The 15,605-nt window shown below is 57.2% G+C and overlaps 2 protein-coding genes across 2 annotated transcripts in view; one reads left to right on the top strand and one right to left on the bottom strand.

The window, feature by feature from the left end:
- Positions 1-15,605, bottom strand: part of LOC144937253 (transcriptional repressor protein YY1-like) — a 422,669-nt gene that overhangs the window by 311,123 nt on the left and 95,941 nt on the right. The window lies entirely within an intron of this gene.
- LOC144937252 (cytoplasmic dynein 1 heavy chain 1-like) overlaps positions 1-15,605 on the top strand; it is a 162,394-nt gene that overhangs the window by 76,112 nt on the left and 70,677 nt on the right. The window contains exons 25-36 of the mRNA XM_078864650.1: positions 1,243-1,389; positions 2,212-2,378; positions 3,430-3,603; positions 6,336-6,501; positions 7,140-7,322; positions 7,660-7,914; positions 9,578-9,694; positions 10,025-10,190; positions 10,710-10,810; positions 12,550-12,709; positions 13,317-13,560; positions 15,030-15,213. Coding sequence (XP_078720776.1) covers positions 1,243-1,389; positions 2,212-2,378; positions 3,430-3,603; positions 6,336-6,501; positions 7,140-7,322; positions 7,660-7,914; positions 9,578-9,694; positions 10,025-10,190; positions 10,710-10,810; positions 12,550-12,709; positions 13,317-13,560; positions 15,030-15,213 — 2,064 coding nt within the window. The remainder of the gene's footprint in view (positions 1-1,242; positions 1,390-2,211; positions 2,379-3,429; positions 3,604-6,335; positions 6,502-7,139; positions 7,323-7,659; positions 7,915-9,577; positions 9,695-10,024; positions 10,191-10,709; positions 10,811-12,549; positions 12,710-13,316; positions 13,561-15,029; positions 15,214-15,605) is intronic.

Raw genomic sequence — 15,605 nt, 5'->3', positions numbered from 1 at the left:
CACACCCCACACGCCCCACACACCCCACACACCCCACACGCCCCGCACGCCCCACACACCCCACACACCCCGCACGCCCCGCACGCCCCGCACACTCCACACGTCCCTCCCACCCCACACGCCCCGCACGTCCCACACACTCCACACACCCCACACGCCCCACACACCCCACACACCCCACACACCCCGCACGCCCCGCACGCCCCACACGTCCCGCACGCCCCACAGACCCCACACACCCCACACGCCCCACACACCCCACACACCCCACACGCCCCGCACGCCCCGCACACCCCACACGTCCCTCACACCCCACACGCCCCGCACGCCCCGCACGTCCCACACGTCCCGCACGCCACGCTCCTCGCCGTCGGGGAGAGCCTCGCTTGGGGTTTCCTCGAGGCTCGCCGTCGCAGGAGGGCCCTGCGTTAGGATGGTTGGCCCCTTCCTGTTTGGGTAATTTAATTAAAAAAATGAAAATTTTTATCCGTGGGAGAAAACACGCGAGTCTCGCGTTCAGGGGAATGGCAGTCAGAGGTCCGCGCGGATGGGCTCATGAACCCACTTTGCTGCGTTGCCAATCTCCTGATCGCTACGCAGGCCACAGTATTGGCAGCTACTGTCCTAAGGGGGGGGGGGGCGGTGGGGGGGCTCACGTGGGGGCCGTGTCAGGAGGGAGATGTGGAAAGTTGGATGCTGCTGGGAATCCAATTGCCACACCCTCCAGGTATCACTGGCTATGTCGGGCCAGACCCTTCCCCGTCACCCATCGCCTGGGCAATCACATTGCCGTTCAGTGGTGATGTCATCTCAATATCATCGGTGGTCAATTGCCCTCAGGTGGTCCTCACGGGTGCAATGCCTGGTCTGGGCACGTGGGCTCGGGCTGAAGTGACCCCAGTGCTTCTGCAGTTACACACGCTCACCTGTTCACTCGCTCAGTCACTCACCCATGCATTCTGTCGCTCACTCTCTCACTGGCTCGTTGAATTGCCCACCCGCTAACTCACCCACTCGGTCACCCACCTACCGACTTACTTGCTCACTTGCTCACTTCCTCACTCGAACAACAGCTCGCTCACCCACTCGTGCACTCACCTGTTCACTCACCCAACCACCCACTCACTCATGCACTCAACAGCTTGTTTGCTTGTTTTCTCGCACACTCCCTCACGCACTCGCCCGCTCATCTGCTTGCTCACCCACTCACTCACTCGCTCACCCACCGTCCCCCCCCTTCAGATCCGTGAGCTGTGGAGCGCCTACGAGCTGGACATGGTGAACTACCAGAACAAGTGCCGGCTCATCCGCGGCTGGGACGACCTCTTCAACCGCGTCAAGGAGCACATCAACAGCGTGTCGGCCATGAAGCTCTCCCCCTACTACAAGGTGAGGGCAGCCCCCCCCCCCCTCGCCAACTGCCGCCCCCCTCCACAAAACCGGAGTGGTGACGAGGACGACGACGCTGCCGTCCTCTGCGTGTCCGGGAAAAGCCTCACTGAGCCCCGAAGCTTCTTTCCAGGAGGGTCCTGCCCAGCTGGGACGTTAGGTCCATTCCACCAACGAGGGCTTTTGGCACGTGATACAAAGACAAAGATCCCCCGTATAGCCTTATAACAGACTGTTGGAGCAAGTGCTGTTTGCAGCGAGTAGCACCTACGCAGGCCGGCACGGCACACGATGGGTTGGGTGGCCAGCACCACACACAGCCGCCTTTGCTACACATGATACACACACACGGACAACCCACACGGACCCTGCCAGCACGCCTCCCGTCCGCACTGAAGCGGTGGAGAGAGCTCGGTCACTATCGCGGACGACGCCACTGCCACCTCTCGAGCTGTCGGCCCCACGCGGTGAGTGGCCCTGGTGCTCGTGGTCACATGACAACGCAGGTCTCGCCAGCCCGGGTGCTTTTGGGGCGACGGAGCGGATCGAGGGACGCCCTGCGCAGCACGCGGTGGTTTGGGGAAGAGTTGAGCGCGACGCCGGGTGTGGCAGAGGGCCCGAGTAGAGGGGGCGTAGTGGCGGACACTAGCGACCTTTGACCCGAGTTGGAAAAACATCATGGATATAGGACCACAGAGCTAGGGCAATTGTTGGCGCCGGGTCTGGCCGCCTTCCCGCTTGCCTGTGGTTTCCCACGCCTCTGAATCGTCTCTCCTGTGCGTGTTTCTAAACGACGACAATGGTGTCAATGTGGGCACGCAGGTGTTTGAGGAGGACGCGCTGAGCTGGGAGGATAAGCTGAACCGCATCCTGGCGCTGTTCGACGTGTGGATCGATGTGCAGCGCCGCTGGGTCTACCTGGAGGGCATCTTCACGGGCAGCGCTGACATCAAGCACCTGCTGCCCGTCGAGACGGGCCGCTTCCAGAGGTGGCGCCCTCGCACACACACACGCACGCAACGAGTGTGCTTTTGTGTGTGCGAGTGTGTGTGTGTGTGCGTGTGTGCGAGTGTGTGTGCGTGTGTGCGAGTGTGTGTGCGTGTGTGCGAGTGTGTTTTTGTGTTTGCGAGTGCGTGTGTGTGTGCGCGTGTGCGAGTGTGCTTTTGTGTGTGCAAGTGTGTGCGTGTGTGCGAGTGTGTTTTTGTGTGTGCGAGTGTGTGTGTGTGTGCATGTGTGCGTGTGTGTTTTTGTGTTTGCGAGTGTGTGTGCGTGTGTGCGAGTGTGTTTTTGTGTGTGCGTGTGTGTTTTTGTGTTTGCGAGTGTGTGTGTGTGCACGTGTGCGAGTGTGTTTTTGTGTGTACGAGTGTGTGTGTGCGTGTGTGCGAGTGTGTTTTTGTGTGTGCGAGTGTGTGTCTGTGCGTGCGTGTGTGCGAGTGTGTTTTTGTGTGTGCGAGTGTGTGTGTGTGCGCGAGTGTGTTTTTGTGTTTGTGTGTGTGAGTGGGAAGCGGTGGCCAACCCGCTGACCCGAGTTTGATTCCCAGTCACAGCGCTAGGCAGAAAAGGCAGCCGGATGTGGTGCTGGCCACCCCTCTTGTACTGTGCGTTCGCTAACAGCACTTGCCCCATTGGTCTGTTAGAGGCTATACAGGCAATCTTTGTTTTTGTGCATTTGTATGTGCGTGCACGCGTGTATCCCTGTGCGTTTGTAATTATTATCGCACAACTGACAAAAGCCAGGACTTCAAATGTCTACCTTAGAGACCTCCTCAACAAAGAGGGCGATCCTGGGACAATCAGGGCAGGTGGCCACCCGACGCATCGCGTTGACACCGACACCCACGGCTGGCGCCGTTGCTCCGTCGCTTCGGCTAAAAGCTTCCCCGCCCGTCGACGTCTCGTCAACGCCGAGCACAGCCGTCTGTCCATCTATCTGTTCGTCCGTCCGTCTGTTTATCTGTCCGTCCGTCTGTCCGTCTGTCTGTCCGTCTGTCTGTCTATCTGTCTGTCTGTCTATCTGTCTGTCTGTCCCTCGCCCCGCAGCATCAGCACGGAGTTCCTGGCGCTCATGAAGAAGGTGTCCAAGTCTCCGCTCGTCATGGACGTGCTCAACATCCCCGGCGTGCAGCGCTCGCTCGAGAGACTCGCCGACCTCCTCGGCAAGATCCAGAAGGCACTGGGGGAGTACCTGGAGCGGGAGCGATCCTCATTCCCCCGGCAAGTCCTGCAGACCCGCCCCATCGTCCACACTCCACACTCCGTGTTCCACACTACGCGTTCCACACTCCGCGTTCCACACTGCACACTCCGTATTCCACACTCCACACTCCCTGTTTCACACTTCCTGTTCCACAGTCCGTGTTTCACACTCCACACTCCGTGTTCCAAACTCCGTGTTTCACACTTTATACTCCGTGTTCCACACTCTGCACTCCACACTCCGTGTTCCACACTCCGTGTTCCACACTCCACATTTCACACTCCATACTCCGTGTTCCACACTCTGCACTCCACACTCCGTGTTCCACACTCCGTGTTCCACACTCCACATTTCACACTCCACACTCCGTGTTCCACACTCCGTGTTTCACACTCCATACTCCGTGTTCCACACTCCGTGTTCCACACTCCGCATTTCACACTCCACACTCCGTGTTCCACACTCCACACTTCATGTTTCACACTCCACACTCCATGTTACACACTCCACACTCCCTGTTTCACATGCCACACTTCATGTTTCACACTCCACACTCCGTGTTCCACATTCTGTGTTCCACACACCGCGTTTCACACTCCACACTCCGTGTTCCACACTCGCATTTCACACTCCACACTCCGTGTTCCACACTCCGTGTTTCACACTCCACACTCCGTGTTCCACACTCCGTGTTTCACACTCCACACTCCGTGTTCCACACTCCGTGTTTCACACTCCACACTCCGTGTTCCACACTCCGTGTTCCACACTCCGTGTTCCACACTCCGTGTTCCACACTCCGTGTTCCACACTCCGTGTTCCACACTCCGTGTTCCACACTCCGTGTTCCACACTCCGTGTTCCACACTCCGTGTTCCACACTCCGTGTTCCACACTCCGTGTTCCACACTCCGTGTTCCACACTCCGTGTTCCACACTCCGTGTTCCACACTCCGTGTTCCACACTCCGTGTTCCACACTCCGTGTTCCACACTCCGTGTTCCACACTCCGTGTTCCACACTCCGTGTTCCACACTCCACACTCCGTGTTCCACACTCCACACTCCGTGTTCCACACTCCACACTCCGTGTTCCACACTCCACACTCCGTGTTCCACACTCCACACTCCGTGTTCCACACTCCACACTCCGTGTTCCACACTCCACACTCCGTGTTCCACACTCCACACTCCGTGTTCCACACTCCACACTCCGTGTTCCACACTCCACACTCCGTGTTCCACACTCCACACTCCGTGTTCCACACTCCACACTCCGTGTTCCACACTCCACACTCCGTGTTCCACACTCCACACTCCGTGTTCCACACTCCACACTCCGTGTTCCACACTCCACACTCCGTGTTCCACACTCCACACTCCGTGTTCCACACTCCACACTCCGTGTTCCACACTCCACACTCCGTGTTCCACACTCCACACTCCGTGTTCCACACTCCACACTCCGTGTTCCACACTCCACACTCCGTGTTCCACACTCCACACTCCGTGTTCCACACTCCACACTCCGTGTTCCACACTCCACACTCCGTGTTCCACACTCCGTGTTTCACACTCCACACTCCGTGTTCCACACTCCGTGTTTCACACTCCACACTCCGTGTTCCACACTCCGTGTTTCACACTCCACACTCCGTGTTCCACACTCCACACTCCGTGTTCCACACTCCGTGTTTCACACTCCACACTCCGTGTTCCACACTCCGTGTTTCACACTCCACACTCCGTGTTTCACACTCCACACTCCGTGTTCCACACTCCGTGTTTCACACTCCACACTCCGTGTTTCACACTCCACACTCCGTGTTTCACACTCCACACTCCGTGTTCCACACTCCGTGTTTCACACTCCACACTCCGTGTTCCACACTCCGTGTTTCACACTCCACACTCCGTGTTTCACACTCCACACTCCGTGTTCCACACTCCGTGTTTCACACTCCACACTCCGTGTTCCACACTCCGTGTTTCACACTCCACACTCCGTGTTTCACACTCCACACTCCGTGTTCCACACTCTGCATTTCACACTCCACACATTGCGTGTTCCACACTCCACACTTCGTGTTTCATACTCCACACTCCATTCTCCACATTCCACACTCCGTACTACACACTCTGTATTCCACACTCCATGCTCCGTACTCCTTACTCCGTACTCGGAGTATTTACTTGTACCCGGTGGTAAGATGTTTGGACAAAATTCTAGTGACACAACGAAGGTGTGGGCACATTGTTGACGTGGCCCGACTCAAAGCCCCACTATGACTCAAAAGACCCTCCTTGGTGATAATGTTCACCGATTCGATGAGTCGTTAAACACAGCCATGAATAACTGAGCGAGCGAGGGGGCGAGTAATCCAGCGAGCGGGCGGGCGAGTAACCGAGTGAGCGAGCAGGCGGATGAGTGATTGGGCGAGAGAGCATGCTGATGAGTGAGTGGGTGAGTGGGCGGGTGAGAGGGCAATTGAGCGGGCGAGCGGGCGAGCGGGCAAGCAAGTGGGCAAGCAAGAGGCAAGTGAGTGAGCGAGTGAGCGGACGGGCGAGCGAGTGGGTAGGCGAGTGGGTGAGTGGGCGAGTGAGCGGGCGAGCAAGTGAGGGGCAAGCGAGCGGGCGAGCAGGCGGGCGGGCGGGTGGGCGGGCGAGCGGGCAGGCGATCGTGAGAGTTGCGCACGCGGGGGCCCCCACCGTGCCCTGACCCGCGCGACCCGCCCATCGCCGTGCCGCAGGTTTTACTTCGTGGGCGACGAGGACCTCCTGGAGATTATCGGCAACAGCAAGAACGTGGCCAAGCTGCAGAAGCACTTCAAGAAGATGTTCGCCGGCGTTTCCAGCATCATCCTCAACGAGGACAGCTCCGTGGTGCTGGGGGTGGCGTCGCGCGAGGGGGAGGAGGTACGTCCGGCGGTGCCGCGGGGCGCCGAGCGGGGCCCGTCACCTCGGTGGGAAGTAGAACTTAGAAGAAGAAGATCTGACAACGGCGGAAGATGGAAGCACTGCACGTGACCGCGTGGTCCTGCGTTGGTGTATTATGATCGTGGCTACAAAAAGCTGCCCCTACACGTCAAACAATTGGCCTCCCTGTCTATTTTTCGTTGTTCCCTTGAAGCACTCACCGATTTCCCCTCAGCTAACCCCAACTCCCCTTCCGCTTCCCTTCCCCATCACTAACTCCACTCTTCTTCCCAACTTTCCGACCCATTCATCGCACCTCCGATTAGCGCGGTTGGCTACGTGCGGTGCGAAAGAAGTTCAACGCACGCGTACATACAGCACACTCATCACTCACCACTCATCGTCGCTTGCAGCATCATCATCACATTTACGCGCTACCATCCTTCTCGTCGACGCATCTCATCTCGCCGCACTGTTCCGCCGTACAAATTTGATAATTCCTTGTTCGGCGGTTGGGGCGCTCTACGAATGAAATAAAACAAGAGAAGAGACCGGCCATCCTGGACGCGTGAGAGTGTAGAGACGGCGGCGATTCTGCTGATCGGTTTGCGTTTCCTCCGTCTCGGCCGCCCCGCCAGGTGCTGTACAAGACGCCGGTGTCCATCGCGGAGCACCCCAAGATCAACGAGTGGCTGACGCTGGTGGAGCGCGAGATGAGGGTCACCCTGGCGCGGCTGCTCGCCGACTCCATCGCCGACACGCACGCCTTCGGGGGATGCGTCGATCCCGGCGCCTACCTCCAGTGGATCGACAAGTACCAGGTGCTGCGTCGGACCCCTCCGGCGAGCCTCCTGCCGCCCGGGCTGTCGATCGACGACGTTAGAACCGCGCGCACAGTAGATCCCGTTTAAACTCGCCCGTTGTGGATTTTGTTGTTGTTCGCAGTCTGTCAGGCATCCCCCCATAACCAGAATCAGAATATTTATTTGTGCTGAAGGTATTTTAACAGATGTCCAATAGGAAGCCTCCTCTCCTCCTAATAACTGTCCGGTCGCTTTTACTTTTCAACCTACTCCACTTCACTTCAGATGATCGTGTCCCCACCGCCTGGGCCTTTGCGATTCTCCGCTTTCCCCGTCTCTGACCCCCGACCCCCAGGCGCAGCTGGTGGTGCTGTCGGCCCAGATCTCGTGGTCGGAGAGCGTGGAGGCAGCGCTGGCCTCGGCGGCGGCGGCGGCGTCGGGGCGGCCGGCCGTCGAGGGGGACGGCCGCTCCGACGAGGACGAGGCCGGCGCGGCGGCCGCGGCGGCGCTGGGCGGCGTCCTCGCCACGGTGGAGGCGACGCTCACCGTGCTCGCCGACTCCGTGCTGCTCGAGCAGCCGGCGCTGCGGCGCAGGAAGCTGGAGCACCTGGTGGGTGCCGTGGGGGGGTTGGTATGGGCGATAACACGTGGAAGTTTTTGGTGTCTGTGACCTCTGTCTGTGACCTGGTTGCCGTGGCATAGTGTGGTCGGCATGGCCGTTCGGTATGTACCGTATGTTGAGCTTCTTTCACACCGTACGTAGCCAAACGTGCTAATCGGTGCAAGGTATTAATCGCCCGCCCCCCTCCGTGTCCCACCGCCGTGCCCTCACGTCTCCACGCGCGCATCCTCCGGCGACATCGGCCGAGGTGTCACGTGAGCAGGTCACGTGCACGCACACCCACCAATCGCGGCCGCCTGGCCGCATGAACCCGACGTTACCGCCTCTCCTGAGTCCCACCGATCCCCCGCCGGCCCTGCCACCGCCCCCGGTCAAGGCCTACGATGCGTGCGCCTACGGCCGGCGCTGCCAGGCCTCCCAGACGACCGCAATCGGTCACTCGCCGCCACCTTCCCTGCTCCCTCTACGTGGCCCCTCCTGCCCGCATGCAGTTGCACCACCCGCATGCTCGGGATTAGCTCCGCGGTGTCATTGCGGATTTCTTACTCATTCCGTATTTATTTTCCTCTGGAATGTTTTTTGTGTCTCGGATTTTGTTGTTGTTGTTTTTAACGATTGTCTTTATTCTGCGGTGAAGTATTTTGTATTTTTACTTTTCCGTTTTTGCACCCCAGCTCCTCCTTTTCAGTCGGCTGCGCCACCCTGATGAGTCTGTCGCAGGTTCCCGGCGACACGTGTGAACGATACCCTCGGGATCTCCCGAATCGGAATGTACTCGACGTCGTTTGGTTAGCCAGGCCCCGACAGAATTGTTCCCCTTTGTTAGAAACCATCGGCGCCGCGGCATGCGAATTGCACTCCATTTTACAACGTGTTTCCTGATTATAACTGTGATGATGTATTATTATTTATTAATGTCATCCTTCACACGTGGATTATTTTGAATAATGATCATGACGTGCCGCTGCTACACAGTATTTGCTCGCTCTCGTAGAGAGACGACGACTCGGAGGCGCGAGGAACCACCGATTAGCGGGAAGGCAGCAGCCACGCTCTGATGAGCCGGCTCCAAACAATTTCCGAAGCTCTGCGGCCCTCAATATATTAAGATGTCATCGGCCAATTAAAACCCACGCGTGCGAGGGGGCAACACTCTTATCACTTAGAGAAGTGACCGGTGATATTAGTCCGCGCCTTTCTGTCCCACCTTCTAGTAAGCCAGCTTATGAATGCACCTCCTCAACGCCTACGGGAAGGGAGTTTCACAACTTCCGTGCAATCCGCAGGCCGCGTGCATGGCCACCGTCGCTCTGCTGTTCTTAATTGTTATCCTGTTCACGAGCACAACGCGTGTTTTGGGGAGGACAACGACATTTTATGCGAGTTTTCAAACAACTTTTATTTGAATAATTGGCACTCATTTGAGTCGAGTTGGGAATCGGAAACGCAATAAATGACTTGGGTTTGTCACTGTACACTGAACGCAAAGACGGGGCAGATGGCTCCGTCTCCTCTGTCTACACGTAACCTACCACTTACTCCCCCTCTCCCGCTCCCTGCCTTTCTCCCTCTTGCCCCCCCCTCTCTCTCTCCTGCTCCCTCTCTCTCCTGCTCCCGCTATTCCGCACGATGTCGGCGTCCGTGGCCGTAGATCACCGAGTTGGTTCACCAGAGGGACGTGACGAGGGCGCTGGCGCGGAACAAGGTCTCCCACCCCAAGCGCTTCGAGTGGCTCTCCCAGATGCGCTTCAGCTTCGACCCCAAGCAGGTGCGATCGACCCCACGGTCACACGGGGTCGCGTGGGGTCGGATGGGATCACGCGGGGTCGTGCGGGGTCACTCGAGGTCACACGGGGTCACACGGGGTCATGCAAGGTCGCCGGGGCAACGATCAGCGGCATCGCTCCGCCCAGAAATTCGTCACGTGATCTGAGCGTTGAAGACGGCGGCTGGGAATGTCCCGTCGTTAAACCCGTTTCCGTTGCTCCATTGATTTTGTTCCGTCTCACTCCCAATACGCCTTTAGCTCCGCGCCTCTCGCCCGCGCTGTCCCGTCTCCGCCTCGCCCCAATCCCCTCGCGCCGCTCTCTCCCCGCAGACGGACGTGCTGAAGCAGCTGTCCATCCACATGGCCAACGCCAAGTTCAACTACGGCTTCGAGTACCTAGGCGTGCAGGACAAGCTGGTGCAGACGCCGCTCACCGACCGCTGCTACCTCACCATGACGCAGGCGCTCGAGGCCCGGCTGGGCGGCTCGCCCTTTGGTGAGGGTGCCAGCGGCCCCACCACGGGCTCCATCGTTTTTTGACGGGGGGGGGGGGGGATCGGGAGGAGCAACAGTCCACCCAGGGGATTTCTTTCCAGTGGCAGTGAAGTAACATGAACTGCGAGACGGAGAGATCCTCTGGGCGGGGATTAAAGCCGTGGGAAGTCGGTGATGTTGATGGTTGTGATGGAGCTCCGGTCATCCTTGTAGAAGAGCTGATTAGCGCAATGGGCCTTAGCGTCTGATATAGAAAAGTCTTGAGTTTTAGCCCGACCCAAGTGCATTGCATTTCAAAGGAACCGCACGGAGGAACCGCGAGGCTTAATCAAGGCCACCGATTGCATTCGGTATCAGGACACAGGCCTCTCCCGTAACACACTCAGCTCCCGCTGGGATGAAAATGTTTCGTGACCGGTAATGTCAGAAACACAGCCGTGCTGAAAGGGTCTCTGGTGTGGCCGTGGCCGGTGGCGAGCGCTCATCGGGATGACCGCGGTGGCACTTTGTGTGGCTTCAGGCCCTGCTGGGACGGGCAAGACGGAGTCCGTGAAGGCCCTGGGCAATCAGCTGGGCCGCTTTGTGCTGGTGTTCAACTGCGACGAGACCTTCGATTTCCAGGTGAGGATCGCCGAACCCTGCCCCCTGCTCACGAAGTGCCAGGTGGCTCGGGGGAAGGGGGGGTGTTCGTAATGGCCGTGTTAAAGCGCCGAGCCAGCGTCGCAGTGCCGTGTGGTCGACTCCGGGGTTTAGCCGCCCATAACGACGAGACCGGGTTCTCTCGTGAGTTGAGCCCGCCCGGTCACCGACGACTGCACAAAAACAAAGCTAGCGCTTGAGATCGTGATTGTCAGGTGACGCAACACATTTGAGCTGTCGAGGATTTTGCACCTGGCGGGGGAATGTACCTGACCGTGACCCCTGGGGCAGAGGCTCATCGAAGGTGAGACGCACGGGGGGTGGCCTTGTTTGCCCCTGCGTGAGGCGGACTCCACCAGAGACACCGGCCCAGGGAAGCCTCGCAGTCGTTGCCATCCACGTGTCCCCTGGCAGGAGAATCTGTGTTTGGGCCAGAGCCGTTGGAGGTTTTCCAGCCTGTGTGTGCGTGCGTGTGTGTGCATGTGTCTGTGGGGAGCGGGAGCGTAGCAGTTAGTGCGCTGCGCTTCGAACCTGATGACCCGAGTTCGATTCCCGCTCATGGCCAACACCAGTGGCGATTATCCAAACTGGTCCTGGGCCTCCCCTGGGCTGACTGGCTGCCCTGCCCGTGCTGGTGACGCCGCACAGCTTTCCTTGCTGCTGCCTCGCAACTCTCGTCCGCCGCCCACTCACTTTGGAAGCCCGTAGAAGCAGCTGCATGTGGAGGCTTCCCCCCCTCGTCTCTCCGCCTGATGAAGACCGCTTGTGCTGCGATCGAAACGTCGTGGGATTTTTGCTTTTATTTTAATTCATTTTAAATTGTATTTTCTATCCACGTGACTTTACCGAAAGAACCAAGAATATGGATTCCTGCAGTCACGAAAGTTTAAAGCCAAAATTGTATCGCCATCTGTTTCTATCTGTACGGGAATAGAGCGTTGCCCCCTTGCGCAAGGCGTCGGTTTTCATCTGGGTGCTCCGGTGTCCTCCCCACTTGTATAATAAATGCTCGTCATTAACTGGCTAAAAACATCTTAAAATCAATGAAAACTAAATGCAGGGCTCTCCTAAAAAAGAATCCTTCGACTCAGTGTCGCCCTCCTGGATAAATAAGTGATGATGAATCATAAATCCTTAGTTCTGGAAATCTATAACAAAGTCAATCTGGCTGTCGCCTGATGAGGCTGGTTGTAATTACCGGCGAAACGTCACAGTACTCGAATTGTAAATGTTGTGGGTTTACTCTACAACACACCAGTGTGCTGAACTAGTAACTAATTTCGATTTAAAGCTTTCGTGACTGCAGGGATTCATCTTCTTGGTTCTTTAGGTAAAGGCACGTAGAAGGGAAATAATAAAATAATGCAAATTAAACATAATAAACGTCGTGAGAATTGTATTTTATTATGTTTTATTTTTTTTTATGTACCTTCTACGTGACTTTACCGAAAGAACCAAGAAGATAGTAACGAATTGGCACGTTCTGTTTACGTGACAAACCTTACTAATTAGCTGTGCCGGGTGGTGGCGGGGTTTAACAACATATTTATATTCACGCCATTTAATCCAAAAAAAACCTCTATGGACAATATTGGTCGCGGAAGCCTACTACGTGTTAAAAATCAATCTGGAGAACTGTAATTATGAATATTATTCCTTACTATGATCATTTTTACAACCGCATTGCACTGTGTCTGTGTGCGCGTGTGTGCCCTGCGCAGGCGATGGGCCGCATCTTCGTGGGACTGTGCCAGGTGGGCGCGTGGGGCTGCTTCGACGAGTTCAACCGCCTGGAGGAGCGCATGCTGTCGGCCGTGTCGCAGCAGGTGCAGTGCATCCAGGAGGCGCTGCGCGAGCACGCCAACCCCTGCCGCCTGCGCGGTCAGTCTCCGCCACCGCCACCGCGGCCACAACAACCACAGCAACAACCACCACCAAATCACAACCACAACAACCACAGCAACAACCACCAAATCACAACCACAACAACCACAGCAACCATCAAATCACAACCACAACAACCACAGCAACAACCACCAAATCACAACCACAACAACCACAGCAACAACCACCAAATCACAACCACAACAACCACAACAACTACCAAATCACAACCACAAGAATCACAGCAACAACCACCAAATCACAGCCACATTAACCCCTCGCATAGCAACAACCACAGCCTATGATGATGGTCATGACGACGACGATGACGGTGATCACGATGATGACGAGTATGACGATGATGATGACAACGATGATGATGATGATAACCACGATGATGATGATGATCACGATGATGATCACGATGATGATCACGATGATGACGAGTATGACGACGATGATGACGATGACGATGATGATGATGATCACGATGATGATCACGATGATGATCACGATAATGATGATGATCACGATGATGATCACGATGATGACGGTGATGAAGACGACGACGGCGCTGTTGTCGTTGCTCCCCCGCTCGGAGCAGAGTCGCCGCCCATCACGTGCGAGCTGCTGGGCAAGCAGGTGAAGGTGAGCGCCGAGATGGCCATCTTCATCACCATGAACCCGGGCTACGCCGGCCGCTCCAACCTGCCTGACAACCTCAAGAAGCTCTTCCGCAGCCTGGCCATGACCAAGCCCGACCGGCAGCTCATCGCGCAGGTCATGCTCTACTCGCAGGGCTTCCGCACAGCCGAGGTGCTCTCCAACAAGATCGTGCCCTTCTTCAAGTGAGCGTCCGCTTCCCCCCGGCCCCGCACGCCTCCTCTCAACAGACCTGCCGGTTTCGGAGGGCGGGGTGGGTGGGGTGGGTAGGAGGAGTGGGGTGGGTGGGTGGAGTGGGAGGGGTGGGTGGGTGGGGGTGGTGGGTGAGGTGGGTGGGAGGGTTGGGTAGGGGGGGTGGGTTGGGTGGGGGTGGTTGGTGGGGTGGGTGGGAGGGGTGGGTGGGTGGAGTTTGGGTGGGTGGGGTGGGCGGGGTGGATGGGGTAGGTGGGTGGGAGGGGTGGGGTGGGTGAGGAGGCTTGTGGGAGGGGTGGGAGGGTTGGGTGGGTGGGTGGGGCACGTGGGTGGGAGGGGTGGGTGGGGTGGGAGGGGTGGGAGGGGTGGGAGGGGTGGGTGGGGTGGGAGGGGTGGGTGTGGGGGGTAGCGGTCAACCTCCCCTGACCTCTTTCTCTCTCTGCCCGGTCTTCGCTCCGTGGACAGCTCTGGTGTACGACGGCGAACTGCGTGCCGAGAAAAAATTGAGATATCTTTCGGAAATGTCTAAAATCTTATTTTTATCAACTTGCCCTTTAATTATTAATCTCGGAATTAATGACACGATGCGCTGCTGGTCAATATCATAAGCAGCGCCTCGATGGAAATGTTTTTTTCCATTCTTCTCTGCCCTCCGCCCTCCCATTTGTTTTCACAAACGTCCACCTCCCTCGGCTCCTCCAAAGTCAGCCGATCATCGGCCTTCGTCTCACTCTTTTTCCCCTTCCGTTCTCCCTTCTGTGACGTCCGTAATCCTCATCGACACCCGTCCCCCCGTACGATCTGTCCGAAGACATTTTACGTCCTGAACCTGCAAGCTTAACATCTGCACGTGGCTGAGAGCGACAGGACGCTGAGCGGGTCACATGGGGTGATGGCGTGGGGTGGTCACGTGGCTAATTCACCCGCACCGGTTGGCTGCGGAGTTATGAATGTAGATATCCGTGGAAGTGCGCGGGGAGTACTTAGGTGCCACCGAGCTCCTCCCGCTCATGCAGATTCTTTAATTTTTTCCCGTCCAAATTTAAATTCAGATCGAAAAGTAGCAAACATCTTCTGCGTCTCTGTAAAAGTTGCACTCGATCTGCCCGGGAGCTGCGGTTTGACCACCCCTGTATCAGTTACGAGTGATACAAGATTGAAATCTATAAGACTCATGACTTGTCGCTCATGACCTGCATTGATGATGACAATTATGATGCTGCTGCTTCTGATGATGACGATAATTATGATGATAATGCTGATGACACTGTTATTGCCACTGATAATGATGACGACGTCGCTGACAATGCTACAGGCGACACTACTGCTGCCGATGTTGATGCTGACGATGACGACAACGATAATGATGATACTAATGCTGTGGATGCTGACACCGATTCCGCTACCGATAACAACGGCGGCAACGGCGGCAATGACGGTGGCGGTGGCGCTCCCCCCACAGGCTGTGCGACGAGCAGCTCTCCTCGCAGAGCCACTACGATTTTGGGCTGCGCGCCCTCAAGAGCGTCCTCGTCAGCGCCGGCAACGTGAAGCGCGAGCGCATCCAGCGCATCAAGCGCGACAAGGTGGAGCGCGGCGAGGTGGTGGACGAGGGCCAGATCGCCGAGAACCTCCCCGAGCAGGAGGTGACGCGCGCCCGCCCATCGCACCCTGGAGGGGGGGAGCAAGGGGGGGCTATGCCAGCCAGCGAGGGGGGGCCCCCTCCGCCATCCCCGCCCCCTCTAGGCCCACTTCATGCCTAAGGCCCAGGTTGGACTGACTAAATCTAGGCCAAGGCTTGGAGTGATTGTAGTCTTTTGTCCTTCCCCCCCACACCACCGATTAGCCTAGTTGACGACGTACCATGCGAAAGAAGTTCTACATACATACAACATACATACAACATACATGCGCCCGAGTATTTAGGGTACAGCTAATTTTCGGCAGGGTCGCTTCCAACTGGGCGTTTACGTCGCAGTTATTGGATGGATTTGGCCGTAGTCTCCACCTTCTGGCAGTAGTCTTCTCGCAAGGACAG

This window comes from Lampetra fluviatilis, chromosome 18, assembly GCF_964198595.1.
Source record: "Lampetra fluviatilis chromosome 18, kcLamFluv1.1, whole genome shotgun sequence".
Taxonomy (NCBI): domain Eukaryota; kingdom Metazoa; phylum Chordata; class Hyperoartia; order Petromyzontiformes; family Petromyzontidae; genus Lampetra; species Lampetra fluviatilis.
This window is presented reverse-complemented; position numbering and strand designations above follow the sequence as displayed.